This window comes from Colobus angolensis, unplaced genomic scaffold (assembly GCF_000951035.1).
Source record: "Colobus angolensis palliatus isolate OR3802 unplaced genomic scaffold, Cang.pa_1.0 Scaffold543, whole genome shotgun sequence".
Lineage (NCBI taxonomy): Eukaryota > Metazoa > Chordata > Mammalia > Primates > Cercopithecidae > Colobus > Colobus angolensis.
The window spans coordinates 1,664,165-1,682,904 of NW_012118966.1; the positions used below are offsets into that span (position 1 = coordinate 1,664,165).

At 37.6% G+C, this 18,740-nt stretch overlaps 1 protein-coding gene across 2 annotated transcripts in view; it reads right to left on the reverse strand.

Annotated features, from left to right (window-relative positions):
- The window catches only part of KITLG (KIT ligand), an 88,251-nt gene that overhangs the window by 39,763 nt on the left and 29,748 nt on the right, over window positions 1-18,740 (reverse strand). For both annotated transcript variants that reach the window (XM_011961269.1, XM_011961268.1), the window contains exon 2: window positions 11,878-11,991. In XM_011961269.1, coding sequence (XP_011816659.1) covers window positions 11,878-11,991 — 114 coding nt within the window. The remainder of the gene's footprint in view (window positions 1-11,877; window positions 11,992-18,740) is intronic.

Consider the following 18,740-nt stretch of genomic DNA (forward strand, 5'->3'; position numbering starts at 1 on the left):
GTTAAGGCAGTAACTGATCTCATGGTGCTTACTACCATCCTACTTCCAGTAATGCTACCCTACACTCATTTCAGCTCTGAACTGAGGCACTTGGTTCACATAATCCCTAAGTTCACATAATCATACAATAGTAACAGTGTCTAACACTTGTCAAATATTTACTATGTGCCAGGTACTGTGCTCACTATGGGCTTAGGCTACATTATTACAATTTATCCTCAGATCCCTCTGACATATTATCTCTATTTAACAGATGAAGAAACTGAGGCTGGAAGAGGTCAAGTGCCTTGACTAAAGTCACACAGCCATCACCTGTTAAGTCTAGACTAGAACCCAGGTCCCCCAAGAGCAGAGCCTTCCTTGTCTCAGCTCCACTACATATGTTCACACTCTACACCCTCTAGGCACTTGTTCTGAGTATTTTCCACTTGTGAATCTTCACCATCAACCTTCTTCATGCCACCCTAAATAAAATATTAGAATCAATGCTGCTTTTTTTATTCTTTTTTGGGGACAAAGTCTCACTTTGTCACCTAGGCTGGAGTGCAGTAGCACGATCTTGGCTCACTGCAACCTCCACCTCCTGGGCTTAAGGAATCCTCCCATGTGTCAGCCTCTGGGATTACAGGCACGCACCACTACACCTGGCTGATTTTTGTATTTTTAGCAGAAAAGGGGTTTTGCCATGTTGGCCAGTCTGGTCTCAAACTCCTGGCCTCAAGTGATCTGCCTGTCTGGACCTCCCAAAATGCTGGCATTACAGGCATAAGCCACCGTGTCCATTCCATTGCTTCTAATTGAAAACACATCTGAGCTGCCAGACACGATGGCATTTTTTTTTTTAAGTTATTTTTGGAGTTAACTCCCTCATTCCTTACACTTAACTTTCTTCCTCTCAAACTTTCCACCAGGCTTCCATAATTTCTTTTCTCTTCTTAATCTTCATCCTCATCATTGAAAAGCAAACGGGTCTAGTCATTTTATGTAAACCCTAGTGACAAGGACAAAGCAGACCTGTTGCAAGTGTGAAAGCAACAACTGAGCAGCAATATTCTATCTTATCTTGAATAAACCAGGTAAATTAAAGGCATTCCACACAGAAAAGTGCAGCAAGAAGTGGCAGGTATTCTGAACACAAGCTGCTTGAAAATCCAGCCCTTTCTTAAGCATAATTTATATTATTTTAAAAATACAAAAATACAATCAACTAGATTAGTATTTAGAAAGTGTGGGATCTGAGTATATGTCTAAAAACCAAAGAAAATGTAAAGAGTATGCTGACCAATTCCATTTCATGCATAATTTATATACAAATATTGGTTCAAATAAGGCTTATAGGAAGTTCCCTAAAAGTAATTTCTTGGTTAAGCTGATTTGCTGATATTCAGTTTCTGGTGAGATTGAAAATTAATACTGTTTTTGAAACGTGCTTTATAATTTAAAATAGGTTTTCATATACAATCTCTACCCCAACCCCATGAGAGATCATATTAAGCTTATTTTACAAATGAGGTCATAGAAACTCAGGTTAACTGGTATCCCCAAGGTCATAGGCATTAGGAGTAACTGGTGCAGGTAGGATGCAAACCCTGGCTTTCTGTGCTGGGGCTCAGCACGCCTACCTATAGCGCTGTATCCCCGTTATTACTTTCTTGGTTTTCATTGGTTTCTTTCTAATTGCATTTGGAAGAGAACTTAGAAAGTCAAGTTGTAGATATTTGTGGTCACTTAATAAATTATTGTATTAATATTACTTTCTAAGCATTTATACAGGTTGAGCATCTCTAATCTGAAATCTAAAATAAAGCTGCATACATACAAGCCATGTGATCTTTGACAAAGTCAACAAACATACACAATGGGGAAAGGACTCCCTATTCAATAAATGATGCCGGGATAACTGGCTAGCTAGATGTAGAAGAATGGAACTAGACCCCTACTATTCACCACATACAAAAATTAACTCAAAAGGAATTAAAGATGTAAATGTAAAGCCCCACACTGTAAAAATCCTGGAAGAAAACTTAGTAAACACCATTCTGGAACTGGCCTTGGGGAATAATTTATGACTAAGTCCTCAAAAGCAATTCCAACAGAAACAAAAAATGACAATTGGGAGCTAATTACACTAAAGAGCTTGTACACAGCAAAAGAAACTATTAATAGAGTAAACAGACAATCTACAGAATGGGGGAAAATATTTGTAAACTATGCATCCAACAAAGATCTAATATCCAGAACCTATAAGGAACTTAAACAATTCAACAATCAAAAAATAACCCCATAAACAAAAAGTACGCAAAAGACATAGATATTTCTCCAAAGAAGATATGCAAGGGGCCAAGAAACACATGAAAAATTGCTCAACATCACTAATCAATAGAGAAATGCAAATGAAAACCACAATGAGATACCATCTCATATGGGTTAGAATGGCTGTCATGTTGGTGGGAGTGTAAATTAGTTCAACCATTGTGGAAGACAGTGTGGTGATTCCTTAAGGATCTAGAACTAGAAATTCCATTTGACCCAGCAATCCCATTACTGGGTATATATCTAAAGGATTATAAATCATGCCATTATAAAGACACATGTACACATATGTTTATTGTAGAACTATTCAAAATAGCAAAGACTTGGAACCAACCCAAATGTCCATCAGTGATAGACTGGATAAAGAAAATGTGGCACATATACAGCATGGAATAATATGTAGCCATAAAAAAGGATGAGTTCATGTCCTTTGCAAGGACATGGTTGAAGCGGGAAACAATCATTCTCAGCAAACTATCACAAAAGCAGAAAACCAAACACCACATGTTCTCACTCATAAGTGGGAGTTGAACAATGAGAACACACGGACACAGGGAGGGAAATATCACATATCAGGGCCTGTTGGGTATTGAGGGACTAGGGGAAGGATAGTACTAGGAGAAATACCTAATGTAGGTGATGGGTTGATGGCTGCAGCAAACCACCATGGCACATGTATACCTATGTAACAAACTGCACGTTCTGCACATGTACTCCCGAACTTAAAATATAATTTTAAAAAATGCCAAAAAACGACAGATGCTGGTGAAGCTGCAGAGAAAACGGAATGCATATACACTGTTCAGACACTTCGGAAAGAAGTTGGGGGATTTCTCAAAGAACTCAGAACTACCATTCAACCCAGCAATCCCATTGCTAGGTGTATATCCAAAAGAAGTCCTTCTACCAAATAAACCCATGCATTTGTACATTCATCACAGTACTATTCACAATAGAAAGTCATGGAATCAACCTATGTGCCTAACATGAACTGAATAAAGACAAAGTGATACATATACACCATGGAATACTATGCAGCCACAGAAAAAGAATAAAATCATGTCCTTCGCAGGAATATGGATGCAGCTGGAGGCCATCATTGTTAGTGAATTAACACACGAATGGAAAACCAAATATTGCATGCTCTTACTTAGAAGTGGGAACTAAACACTGCATACTCATGGAAATAAAGATAGCAACAATAGATACCAGGGACAACTAGACAGGAAGAAGGAAGACAGGGTTAAAAAAACTACCTATTAGGTACCATGTTCACTACCCAGGTGATGAGATCAATCATACCCCAAACCTCCACATCACACAATATCCCCAAGTAATAAACCTTCAAATGTAGCCCCTGCATCAAAAATAATAGTTGAAAGTATATTAAAAAGAAAAAAACACAAATATTCTAAAATCTGAAAAAAAATATGAAATCTGAAACACTTTTGGTCCCAAGCATTTTGGGGAGGAAATATTCAACACCGTAGTATACTGATTCACCTTCCAGAAAGCACAGATAACCATGCAATAAATTCTGCTTCTCTGATATATATCACAGAGCAAGCCTATGGCCTGGAACTTGGAAAATATTCCTTAGAGGCAGTGAATTTAATGTATGGATTAATAGGACAGGTTCTGGAGACAGACCACTCAGGTTGGATCCTGGTGCTGCAACCTGCTAACTCAAAAGTCTTAGGCAAGTCACTTCATCTACTTTAACCTAATTTTTCACATGTGTCATACGGGAATCATGTAGAATCTAGCTGACAGATTTATAAGGATTAAATAACTCATGTAAAATACTAAGTGCTTAGTTAGGCATGGTATGTGAATGAGTATGAATTTCTATTAATACTAAATGCAAGGGAGTAGGACTTTCTAGATAGAGGAAGGGTCCTGTGCAAAGGCAAAGAAATGGGAAAGCTCATAATGTGTTAGCGAGACCAGATAAGAGATAAGAAATACTCCAGAAAAACTGCATCTGATAGAGACCCTACAAATGTTGAGCTAAGGAGCTCAAATGGGAGGTAGTAAAGTACAGTAGGAACAGTTCTACCACCAGAACTCTACAGCAAATCGCTTCTGCTTAGACATATAGCATCATCTCTGTGGAAGTTCTACTCCCTGTCTGTAAAATAAAGAGGGCAAACTAGATAATTTCTATAAATTCAATCTGGTTTGACTTCCTTATGTAAGTGGTGATGCAACACTGAACATGTTTCAGCAAAGGAATATGGTAGTAAAATAGAAAGATTAGTACGGTAAGACAGTTTGGAGCAAAGAGAAAACAGAGACAGACAAAAGATTAGAAGACCACTAGGAATCTGAATATACATTAAATATTTACATGTAAACTAGAAACTAGAAAAGCAGGAGACAGGTCTAGAGTCCAGGGAAGTATTCCCTGTTGGTAGGGTTAAATGGATAAGTAACCAAGGCTACATATTTTTAAAAACAAATCTGTTCTGCTAAGAGAAATTCATGGAAAAGAAAAAAAAATTAATTGACGGAAAATTTTACCAAAGGCTAACTCATTGTAATGAGTTTTGGTTTGGAGTGCAAGGATGTCAATACTATGCCAGCTTGTAAAATAAGAAACTGCAAAAACAAGTCACTGGATGATGAGCGAACTGTGCTGGTGGGCCCCATTTACTGTCTTCTTTCGATGTCCTAAGGATTGACCATGTCCAGTGACACTGGAAAAATATCCACGAGAGAACAGCATTCGGAAATGCTGGAGACTCAGCCAAGAAAAAGTCTTTGCAAGCCAAACTGGCACGGGCTGCATACCACACCCTGCAGGTATTTGGACTCAGAAGAAAAATAACTCCACGTCAGAACACCTAACTTCCTCTCTAGATCACTGATCTAAAAACCTTTGAATCTCATGGTTCAAGTGTTACCGAGGTCCCTAAATCTCATGAGATGAGCGGCCACTTGGACATTTTGCAAGACCCTTACTTGTTTCGGCTGTCTCTCCCAAGACCAAGGCAGGAATCAAAACCCAGTAGTGATCTATGACTCCCTTGACACTTTTATAAAATGCTGTGCATATGTCAACTCTTCTGGGGAAAGAGTCCATGATTTTCAGACCTAGCACTGTTTAATAATCATGGCTGTAGAGGAGAAAAGCTCTACGCTTCTATCTAAATGTCATCGTTCACTCATATACAGTAGCTTACTATAATGTTAGTTGTTCAGCCTTCAGAAATAACACCCCCCAAAAAAGCTTTTTGCTTTTTTGTTTCTCCTAAAAATTTATCTACCACTAATATTGACTAAAAATTTAACCAACCAGGTGCATTACCACACCTGTATAGTTTTCAAGTGTAACTGGTAACTCAATTCGTGATTTTACAAAATTGGCAGGGCACAGTGGTTCATGCCTATAATCCTACTGCTTTAAGAAGCCAAGGTGAGAGGATCGCTCAAAGCCAGCAGTTTGAGACCAGACTTGGCAACAAAGTGAGAGTCCATCTCAAGAAAAAAAAACTAAAAATTAGTCAGGTATGGTGGCAACTACTTGGGAGTTCCAGCTACTAGAGAGGCTGAGGCAGGAGGATCACTTGAGCCCAGGAGTTTGAGGCTCCAGTGAGCCATGACTGCACCATTGTACCCCAGACTGAGTGACAGACATCCTGTCTCAAAAAAAAAAAAAAAAAAAATTAAGATGACAATTTTAGGAGGCTTTTCAAGGTCATCTTTCCTCAGTAAAGAATATCTAAATAAAGATAGATAACCATTTTTCCTTTCAAATAGAAGAGATTATAAACTATCATATTTAGGGAGTGTATAATACCTCATGATGATGACATACCTTATGATGATGACCTACCATATGATGACATACCTTATGATGACGATTCCAATTAAGTAGTACGAACTGAGCTTCTACAATATGATAGCTTCCTAATCACAGTAAGATAAGGTGACTACTATTCAGGAAATAAAATTCAGTAGGTTACAATGATAATTCATTAATTGTGGTTGAAATTTACACCTGAAATTACTGGGAATGCATTATAAATTATGAACTGCATTACTGTGCTGCAATGATACGTAGTTAGGGGGTCAAACCTCTACTCAAATATTTCCCAAGTGATAATGATCAGGTTACTAAATACCACTAGAGCTCAGCTTTCTAACCAATATACTGGGCCTAAAAACAGTTACCTCATAAGGTTATGAAAAGTAAAGGAGACAATCCATGCAAAGTGTTTCTGCATGGTGTCTATGTGCTCATAACTATTGTTTTAAAAAACCAAGGAGCAGGCTGAGCATGGGGGCTGACACCTGTAATCCCAGAACTTCAGGAGGCAGAGGTGGGAGGATCTCTTGAGACTAGGAGTTTGAGACCAGCCTGGGCAACACAAAGGGACCCACATCTCCACAAAAGATAAGCATAAAAATTCAAGGAGCAGAAGACACATTATCTAAGTAATTTATTCTATAAAGGAAGAACAATGTTTTCCTAACAACAAGACTGATACTCTTAATAATATAGCAATCTAGAGAGTTTTAATAAATATTATTTCTAATAGTCCTTTTTTTAAAAAATACAAAATGTCCTTAAATTTTAGCTTTAAATACAGAAAGAATTTTCTGCTGACCACAGGAGCAGAAATTAAAATGTTAAATATTGCAACCTAATAAAATAAAATTTGAAAACTATCTTTCAAACTATTATTTTTCAAAGGTCAAAAAAAATTATGTGAAATCTTCACTATTAATGATATACATAGGTCATTTGAAGACAAGTTTAGAATTCATCCAGAAATGGGGACATTCAGGGACTCCAATTCTTCACTTTAATGCAGTAGTAACTCTATTTGAGGAATATAATATTTGAAGAGAAAAATAATCAGAATTAATCAAGACTGTCTATTCAAAGTGTGAAAATGTGTTATCTGAGGATATTTTTATAATCTCTTATTATGTTAATCTCCATGAATCATGTATAAATATAGCCAACTTGAATTAAGTGCCTACCACAAGACCAGGAAAACAATAGGTTCCTTTGTTCTAATGCTATCTTACTAATTTGTAGACTGACCTTGAAAAGACAGAATAATTCCACCTTTACGAGATGGGGACGGGACCTTAAGAAACGTTTTGAGGAAGACAAGTCATTACCCAATAGAAAGTTAAAGACAAAAACATTTTTTCTCTTTAGCAGCAAAATCATATTGAGTTAAACTGCCTCAAATGAAGAAACAACATCATCACAAACAAAGAGAAGAGTAGGCAGAATACACAGAGAAAACTAGTTTGAACTCTAAAAGAGTTTGAATTTCCTTCTGATATGAACAATATTTTTGAATATATTTGAACAATATATTTGAATTTCCTTCTTATATGAACAATTGCAACTACTAAAAGCTGAAACCTAACTATCCCATAGATACAAGTTATGAAAACTTGATTCATCCTCTTCCCAGATACTTGACCCTTTCTTTAGGTAAGTCTGAGTTTGCCATTTAAAACAAGTCTTGCAACCCTTTTTTTAGAAACAAAGCAAAATGTTCTGTAAATAGATGAACTATTATGCTTAGTAAACATGCCAGAAACATTTCAAATGAAAACCATGGGGACTGTAGGGGCAATATAAAGTGTTCACGAAGAAATTTAAAACAATTGATATTAAAGTCATAAATCATGTGCTTCTGTGACATGAGAATCACTTCAAGCAAATAAACTTAAAGTGTGTGGGCACAGTGCAAGTTGCCACCTAATGCAAAGACGGAACTGGTAGGGGTTGCAAAGGAATGATTTCCATTGAAGGAATAACTGTGAGCAGAGGCAAAAATCAACTGTCAGGCCACTTCCTTTCCCTCACATAAAATGTAGCAAGGTTATGTCTGCAAAGCAAGATCCTCTCATCCTATATAACCTCCTTTAGTCGAGTCATTATTGAATTATTCCAAGAGATGCAATCTGAAAAAAAACACCATTATGGAATAAAATAATTTCAAAGCTGAAAAGGGCCTCCAAATTTCTCTGATTTAGTAGTTCTCATCTTCTTTGGGGCCATAGATTTATCTGAGAAATGATAAAACCTACACACTCTCCTCAGAAATGAATATAAGGCATACAAAGGTAGCACAATTCTGAGCTTCATGTGTAAGCATTTGAAGTTTATCAGTCCTAGATTAAGACCTATTGATCATGTCCATGTTCCTCATTTGAAAAATTAGGAAATTGAATGCCAGAAAGATTCAGTGATTTGTCCAAGGCCACACAGCCAGGTAATAGTGGAGCTGGCATTAAAACAACCCAGTAATCTCGACTTCCATCAAGATGCTCTGCCCCAGCATTCTTTAGAGAAAGGCTGTGATTATCTACATCCATAAATCTCAACAGTCACTCATGTTTCTGCTTGAATAAATGAAATTAATAAGTTAGGATAGGAACACTCCACTTCTTTTCAAACATTAAAACACACATACACACACACTATAAATACACACATATGTGTATAAAACACACATACACACACACTATAAGCATTATTGCCTAAGCAGTCCTGATACTTCTACATAAATAACTTTTATGTAGATGCTCATTGGAAACATTAGGGTTCTTACACCCCAGTTCCACAAGCTGAGATTCGGAATAGTGATGCTCTTAGAGCTGTACCTTAAACAACTCCCTGAGAGACTGTGATCTGCTGGTTCTAAAGTAATGACCTACTTTAAAATTTTGAAGATTTGTATTAATCTGGCATCCTTATAAATCTATATAACACAGATAACTAGTCATAATAGGAGTTGAGATTAAATAAGAGTCAAGACATTTTCCTTTCTAAACAATGACAGAAGAGACCATCTAGAGCAACTGCTCTTAAGCCTCCTTTCAGAAATTAGTTAAAAACACAGATGCTTGGATCCCTTTCTCAGACTTATCAAAGCAGTTTCTTGCTGTAGGTCCAGGCACTTGCAATTTTTAAATTATTATTATACTTTAAGGTCTAGGGTACATGTGCACAACGTGCAGGTTTGTTAACAACACGTAGGTATACACATGCCGGGTTGGTTTGCTGCACCCATCAACTCGTGATTTACATTAGGTATTTCTCCTAACGCCATCCCTCCACCAGCGCCCCACTCCCCAACAGGTCCCAGTGTGTGATGTTTCCCTCCCTGTGTCCATGTGTTCTCATTCTTCAGTTCTCACTTATGAGTGAGAACACGTGGTGATTGGTTTACTGTTCTTATGATATTTTGCTGAGAATAATTGTTTCCAGCTTCATCCATGTCCCTGCAAAGGACATGAACTCATCCTTTGTATGGCTGCATAGTATTCCATCGTGTATATGGGCCACATTTTCTTTACCCAGTCTATTACTGATGGACATTTGGGTTGGTTCCAAGTCTTTGCTACTGTGAATACAGGCATAATTTTCATCAGCATGACAGGTGATTGTGATGCTCATTAAAGTGGAGCACATCATTTCTTCTTCTTCACTCATGCAGCAAACATTTAATGAACACCTTCTACTTTGCTGTCCCCACCCTTCTCTTATATCACCATTAAAATTCCCAGATGAATAATTTAGCCAACAACTGACTGAGCCCATTGGGTATTAAGATAACATACATTAAAAAGTAGTTTTGCACCATTACATCTTCAAGGGTCTGTCTTGCTTTGTAGACTTATTCTTTCCTTCATCTTGTCTCTAAAAACTTTATCTTCCTTACAGAAAGCTAAGATCATGTTCATGTTTGCTAGACTAGGTCATCTCACACAAGTTTACCGTAACATTTTCTGTATTATTCTGCTTGATCTTGTCAATAACTTCTAGAATCTGAGAACAATTTATTGATAAATGAATTCAGGCATGGGCATAAGCAGTCAGATGGGAGTTAAGGCAGTAACTGATCTCATGGTGCTTACTACCATCCTACTTCCAGTAATGCTACCCTACACTCATTTCAGCTCTGAACTGAGGCACTTGGTATGGTTCCTCTTCCCTAAGTTCACATAATCATAAAATAGTAACAGTGTCTAACACTTACCAAATATGTACTATGTGCCAGGCACTGTGCTCACTATGGGCTTAGGCTACTTTGTTACAATTTATCCTCAGATCCCTCTGACATATTATCTCTATTTAACAGATGAAGAAACTGAGGCTGGAAGAAGTCAAGTGCCTTGACTGAAGTCACACAGCCATCACCTGTTAAGTCTAGACTAGAATCCAGGTCATGCACAAAAGTTAAATTTTAAACACATACTGTCCTTTTAGTGTTGTTTCTTGGGTCACAAACTAACAAGCAACTCAAGGAAGAAAACATGATCTGTTTTTAAACAGTTTGGTTTTTTTTTTTAAATACACCCCCCTCACCCCCACCCTATACACAATAGCTAACTGGGTATATACCAGGCAACTCTTGCATGGCTTTGCTCACAGTTCCCTCAAGTAAGACATACTGATACATCTGCTGCTGCTGTATGGGAGAATGCTTTTAAAACTTAACTCTCTGGGTCCTAAGGCATGTGTATAAACTGTGTCTGTAGGTTTCTACTTCTATATTGAGGCTAAGCTAGCAAGACTTCAACAGTGGCCTTAAACTTCTGTTTTGAAGTTCTGTTATAAACCCAAAATAAAACATATACACCGGAAAATATGTATCAAGAAGAGGGAAGATAAATAGAGCCCCTTCTACTCCTTATCCTATTACCCCAACAAATAAACTTTGCATCCCTTTCTCTACATCACAACCCTCATTTCTTACCTATTCTCACATCACCTCGGTTCTCCAGTCAGTATTTAAATAACCAGGAATTTTAAAAAATTGCTTCTCAAGCTTTGTTCATACTGAAATCATACATGGTTCAAACAAGCATGTAAGATCTCCCCTAGATCGTGAGGGTTGGGGAGGATGCATTCCAGATGTGTTATGCCCTCTCTGTGGCTTGATCTTGAGAGCAAGCACCTGGAAAAGCATAGCATGGAGCTGGCAGTGACTTAGGGGCAGCAATGCAAATGGCTTTCGCTGAGGGAAGAGTTCAATGTCACAAACCAGGGAGATGAGTCCCTTCAGCATGTGGGCAATGAATCACCTCTCTGTGTTCCCTGAAGAAGCAAATGCCCACTGACATGTGACAGGGTCTTCATACTGATGGAATGGGGAGAATAGCCATTTCAGATTTCCTTCCGTTAGGCTTTTTAGAGAAGAGTAGGAAGACATGTGAAGGGGAAATAGAACATGCTGGGGAACCCACTGGAGAGATTATGGGGAACAAGCCAGGGCAAGCCCATCAGTACACAGCGAACTCTCCAAGGTCCTTCACTGCCTATGAAGGAGGGAGAGAAGACCAGCAAAGAAGCAGTCACAGCAGTGGTGTGCAACTAGCCAGTTTTACCAACAAATTATCTATGACCTTAAATATCTCACTACCTGCTTTCTATAAACCCTTTATAGTAACCGAATGATTCCTTTCCCCACATTAGGAAAACAGTACTTTGGGGCAAGAAAAATCTAAATCTTTGATCAACAAGCACAGGAAAAAGAGCTACAGCTCTTTTTTACACGGCACTTTAAAGCATTCCTTACTCACCAATTTAGTGACGTCTTTTACATTATTAGTCACACGATTCCTGCAGATCCCTTCAGTTTTGACGAGAGGATTAAATAGGAGCAGTTGAAGATAAATGCAAGTGAGAATCCAAGTCTAAATGAAAACAGAAAAATTGCTTGGTGATCATCAGTTAAAATATGTAATCATTCAAACTTTTAACATCTAATGCTTTGATGCACAAAAAGGCTGGTCTAATACATATATATATATATGTTATTGGCTTAAATGCAATTAAATATTACACATTCAAGCTATGCTCACCAAAGTTTTAAAAAGCTTTTAGCTAAAATCCATTTTGAATTATTCTCTCAATGACAATATTGTTAACTTTTGTCAAAAACTTTCTTCAGCCAGTTTCCCAGTGGCAATTAGGAATAAACTTGTAACAGCATGTTAAAGACTTAGCCCTTAGGGTGTCTTCTAAAAACTAGAGAATGCATAAAATGTATACCTTATGGCACCAAAAGAAACATCTAATTTCTACTTTAAATGTAGACCGCTTGGCAAGTAGCAATATAACCCCTGAGCAGTGCTTTAATTCAATAATTTACAATAGTACACCAAGTTAAAGTGACAGAGATGTGTATTTTTAGACCTAAGACAGAATTCCACTTAATTTGTGAGACATCAAAAGAATATTTTGAAACACAGCTTTTTAGCCACTTAAGGAAAATATTTCCTTAGCCAATAGGAAGGCATTCTTGAACCCTAGCAGAAAGTAATCTGTCTTCTCTCTCTCTCTCAAACACACATAACCTACACATCGGCTTGAAAACATTTTCTATCATATAGTTCTTTTAATGCATGACTTATTATTCCTTATTACACTATAGAGTTTCAAGGACTTGTGCATCTGATTTATCTTTGTAGTATCTTCACAACACATAACACAGTATCTTGCATATAAAAAGCCCTTAATAAATATTTGCTTGGTGAATCAGTGGTCAAGGTAACAATATATTCTGATGCTCAAATTCAATAACCATTTATTGAACATGTATTATGCTACAGGAACAGTGCTAGTCACTAGAGTAACAAAGATGATGAAGATGCCCTTGAAACTCCGAGGCAGGTAAATAAATAACACCCACACCTTGTGATAAACACTTTGGGAACACAGAGGAGGAAGCAATTAATCAATTAACCTTAAGGGGGAGAACCAGTTGCAGGAAGACAGTGCCAAGAAAAGCCAGAGAGAAAATGTGGCTGTGGCCGGATTTAGGAGGACAAGGAGGATTTGCAAGGGCTGACAAAAAAAAAAAAAAAAGATGAGCATTCCAGGAAAAATCAACAACATGACAAAACCATGCAGATGTGAAGACATCTTAAAATATGTGTGAATTCTTTTATGAGATACCATTTTTCTGTAAAATCTTAAAATTACACAAGAGTCCAGATGCACATGGCTAGAAATCTTCTCTATTATATAGCTAGCCATATTTAAAAGGAACTGCATTATTATTTTCAATTAATATCTGCATGCTAACTAGATATTATACTAGAACAAATAATGATTATTATTTGCTAAAATTCCTAAAACTACAATGCTAATTACATGGATAAAGTGGTTTGTATTCAAAATAAAAATCCTTTTATTCCCTTACCACCATGGTCTATTTTAGCAGTAATCCTGCATAATTTAATTTAAGGCTACTTTGAGCACTGTGGGGTCACACTCTTCATAGTATCATTTTTCTTGAACCACAGTGAAGACTAAGTTGTAAAAATTATTTCTGTCTGAGGATTCTTCTTTTTGGACAGACAACCCCTACATACAAATGCTCCGTTAATAACACAGTCTCACAGCCTTCCTTCACATGTGTAAATATAATTTAGTAAACTCAGCTTTCTTTTATATTGTCATTCCTAAGACATAATCTCCCTGGTAATAAACTTCTCTAAGCCCCTCTTTCCTGATGTGATTTGGGAACTTTCTCTAAGATATCTCTGTAATGGACCAATCTCAGAAATGACAATAATCACATCCTTGGCTCAAAGAAATTTAACGGCAGAAATTCTGTTACTGGTCTTCACAATCCTTTACTCCTGGACTTGAATAAATACTAAAGAAACATTTGTTCACTCATTCCTCTAACAAGTTTTTATTGAGTATCTGGTGTATATCAGGCATTGTTCTAGGTGCTAGGCCTATATAATGAACAAAAAAATCCTGCCCTCATAAGGCTTAATCAACAAACATAAGTAACTAGGTTATACAGTATGTCAAAAGGTCTCAAAAGCTGTAGGAAAAAAAAAAAAAAGATTAGAGCAAGGTTAAGGGGATTGGAATCATAATGTCTACTCTGCCTTACTGGTGATCTTGGGTTCACAGTGACAATCACAGTCATGAGTCACAGGAGGCTTTGCTCAGCACCATGTGTACTACTGAGTTTTAAGAAAGGTTAGGTTGGCCGGTTGTGGTGGCTCATGACTATAATCCCAGCACTTTAGGAGGCCGAGGTGGGTGGATCACGAGGTCAGGACATCGAGACCAGCTTGGCTAACATGGTGAATCCCCGTCTCTACTAAAAATACAAAAATTAGCTGGGTGTGGCAGTGCACGCCTGTAATCTCAGCTACTGGGGAGGCTGAGGCAGCAGAATCATTTCAACCCGTGAGGCAGAGGAGAGGTCGCAATGAGCGAAGATCGTGCCGCTGCACTCCAGCCTGGAGACAAAAGCTAGACTCCATTTCAAAAAAGAAGAAAGAAAAGGAAGGAAGGAAGGAAGGAAGGAAGGAAGGAAGGAAGGAAGGAAGGAAGGAAGGAAAGAAGGAAAGAAGGAAAGAAAGAAAGAAAGGTTAGGTAACAAAAGAGTACATACAGTACCAGCAGAGCCAACTCCCAGTCCATCTCTAATATCAGAAAGTCACTGAACACTCAGGGTATGTGTGGCAATGATAGGTGATGTTGGGTAGGTGAAACCTTCTGCTTATACTTTGCTAGCTGAGCAGCTTTTTAGGAATGTGGCATGAACTTCTATTCATTTTCTAGAGCAGCTATCCCTACCAGTACCAGTCTCAACAATAAAATATTAATACATATCAGTGCATGATATATGCTTGTAATAAAGCACACATCAGTGCTTGCTACCTAGTAACTTCAGCTGAGTTCTCTTGGAGGAAGTATAGATGAATACCTAAAAGTTTCTTGAGTCCTTGTTGAAAGAAGACTTATAGGGAGGGTCAAATCACCAGGCATTTCTGAGTCCAGAGAAGAGCCACAGAACTAACTGTACTCTTTTCTTTCCAAAGATTGCAGTATGTATGGAAACAGCTTGGAATTTTTAATAGGGTAATATTGACAAGTGTCTCATTAAGAAGACAACATTTCACCAAAGATTGGACAAAGCTAAGGCAGTGGTCCACGCAGACATCTGTGGGAAGAGTACAGATACAGAGAGAAAAGCTGGTGCCAAGGTCCTAAGGTCTATTTAAGACATCTGTTATTTAAGATATAGCAAGAGTAAATTAGGGAGCAGTAGAGGATGATGGTGTCAGAGAGACAATGGAGAGGCCAGCTTATGTAGGGCTTATTGAAGCCCATTGCCCAGACATTGACTCTTAATTGAATAAAATAGGATTCATTGCAAGAATTTGAGCAGAGGAGGGATATAAATATACTTCAGAATAAAAATAAATTAAATAAGATCAGTCTGATTGCTATAATAAAAATAGACTTTAGGGTGACAACAGGTAGAAAATGAAACAGACAAGTTGGGAGGTTGTTGCTGTAATCCAATCAAGAAAGGGTTATAGTAATACATTGACTGAAAGTGGTTAGATTCTGGACATCTTCCTAAGGCTGAACCATGAGAATTTCCTGACAGAGTAAGATTTGAGAGAAAGAGTCAAAGATGACTATAAGAATTTTGGTATGAACAATTGGAAAGATGGTGTTGCCATCAACTGATATGGGGAAGACTGGGGATAGAGAAGGTTTGGGGGGCAGATCAGGAGTTAAGTTTTGAGTATGTTAAGTTTAAGATGTCTTTGAAATATTCTAGGCTGGGCGCGGTGGCTCAAGCCTGTAATCCCAGCACTTTGGGAGGCTGAGACGGGCGGATCACGAGGTCAGGAGATCGAGACCATCCTGGCTAACACGGTGAAACCCCGTCTCTACTAAAAAATACAAAAAAAAAAAAAAAAAAAAACTAGCCGGGCGAGGTGGCGGGCGCCTGTAGTCCCAGCTACTCGGGAGGCTGAGGCAGGAGAATGGCGTAAACCCGGGAGGCGGAGCTTGCAGTGAGCTGAGATCCGGCCACTGCACTCCAGCCCGGGCGACAGAGCGAGACTCCGTCTCAAAAAAAAAAAAAAAAAAAAATTCTAGTGATAATGCCAGGTCAAGATATTTAAATCTGGACTTAGGAGGGAAGCTTGGGCTGCAGATATAAATATGATAGCCTTCCATATATAAATGGGATGTTAAGCAAATGAGTGGATGAGATCACAAAGGGAGTGAGTAAAAGTACAAAAAAGAACAAAGGACTGAGCATGCTATGGTGTTCTAACCTTAAGGGATCTGACAGAAGAGTTAGAACCCACAAAAGAGTCCAAGAGAGCAAAGCAAAAAGATCATGGAAGAAAGTCAAGACTTTAAAAAAGTACTTTAAGGAAAATAAGGTCAAACTATCTCAAATGCTGGTTATAGGTCGAGTAAGACAAGGATTGAGAACTGACTACTGGTTTGGCAACATTAAGGTCACTGGTGATATTAACAAGAGCACTTTTATTAAAGTGGTACGGGAAAAAGCCAGTCTATGGTGGGTGTAAGAAAGCAAGAGACAAGACTAACCAGAAACAATGAGTATGAACATCTGTTTTGAAGTTTTCCTTCAAAGGAGAGCAACCGGATAAACAAACACCTAAATAAAACCAAGATGAGGAAGTAGCTGGCATGAAATTGGGGGTGAAGAGAGTTTTCTTTGTAAGAAGGTTGAAATACCAGAATGTGTATATGCCTATGGGAATGATCCAATAGGAGGGAGCAATTGGCAATATAGGTCAGAAGAGAGGGGACTGCTTGGGCAACAGCCTTGAGCAGGAAAGAAGGGGTGAGATTCAGTTCTCAAGTAGAAAGTGTGGCTTTAAATAGGAGTATAAGTAGTTCAATTCTATCAGGCAGAGTACTGGAATGTGAATGCAGATGCCGGTGGTGTTTTGGGAACAATTCCATGAATAGAGCTAAAAGTTACTGAACATTTACTATATACCAAGCATCTTGGATATCTAATAACGAAAAAACAGTAACTTTCGTATGTCCTAATTTTAAAGATGAAGGAGTTGAGGTACAAGGAGATTTGGTGACTTCTGAGTGGTGAAATCAGTAAGCCCAGATCTGTCCAATTCTAACTCCTGTCCTTTTAGCCCCTCTATACTGTCCCAGAACTCCCACAAATCTGTTAGATGATTTGTGAGAACTGTGATGTGATAACAAATCTCTAAAACTTTAATAATTTTGTAAATATCAAGCATATGGAGACAAGTCTGTTCCACGTTCCATGCCACAGCTGAATATTCTACATTATTCAAACCATCATAATTTTTAATATATGTCATTTGATAGTTTCTTAAAATATATCAACACAGACTGCTATAATAATTGAAGAATGATTTGATCAGGGCAATATTTTTTTTGCATCAGTTAAATTCAAATAGCTTACAAAGATAAGGTTTTGTTCATTTTATAAAAATCTACTGAGTAAATACTAAAATTAAACCTATGTTGGCTTATAAACATTCAAATATCTCTGAAAAACCTATATTTCTTAAAGCCCTTTAGTTTAAAGCCATTATAAATAAATTCATATTATAATTTAATTTTGCAGATACTTTGCTACCATTTAAACTACCCACCTTTCATAAAATTAAAGAATTCATTCTGGCATAGCTAAACATTAGGACAGGGGGATAATCAAGTTAGAAATACTGAGGTTTTTGTGAAGCAGTGATGACACCTCCTTCACCAGTATACTCAGGAGAGAGCTGAACTGCAGAGATTACTTCTTTATATAAAAAAGAAATTTTTCAGTATTAATTTTTCTACACAGAAGTCTTTCTAATATTGTACATACACTTTGATTTCTTAAACAGTGAATTGAAATATTAAACTTTGCTTTTCTTTGATGGTTCAGGTTCATCAAATAAAAGGAAGATTTTCAAAGTATCTCACTTATGTAGTTGTAACTTCCCTTCTCCAAGAGGTTCCAAATTACTGTACTTGTTTGTATAACTTTTAAATATTTAGGTTTCACTTGTTTGTTCCTTAGTTTTCCTGTTTCCCCCAAATTCTCATGTCATTACTTGCAACATATTTTTACCACTAACATGCCTATTTCCAGTCTCCTGCACTCTTGATGATGAGCACAACACATGTCCCATATGGGAGCTTACAGCAGGAAGTATAATGGTCCCAAAGACGTCCATGTTCTAATTCTTGGAACTTGTGAATATATCACCACATATGGCAAAATGGACTTTCCAGACATGATTACGTTAAGAACTAGAGATGAAGAGACTATCCTAGATTCCCTGGGTCCAATCTAATCCCCACGGTCCTTAAAAATGGAGACTATTTTCCAGCTCTGTTCAGAGACAGGTGCAATGATGGAAGAACAGTCAGGTAAATGTGACATGAAAAGGACTCAACACGTCCTTGCTGGTACTGAAAATAGAGAGATGGGACCAGGAGTCAAGGAATGTAGGAAGCTTCTAGAAGCTGGAAAAGAGAAAGAAATAGATTCCCCCCTAGAGTCTTTGGAAAGCAACACACAGTCCAACTGATACTTTGATTTAAGTGAGCCCTATTTTGAACACTTGATCTTCAAAATTACAATATTTTATAT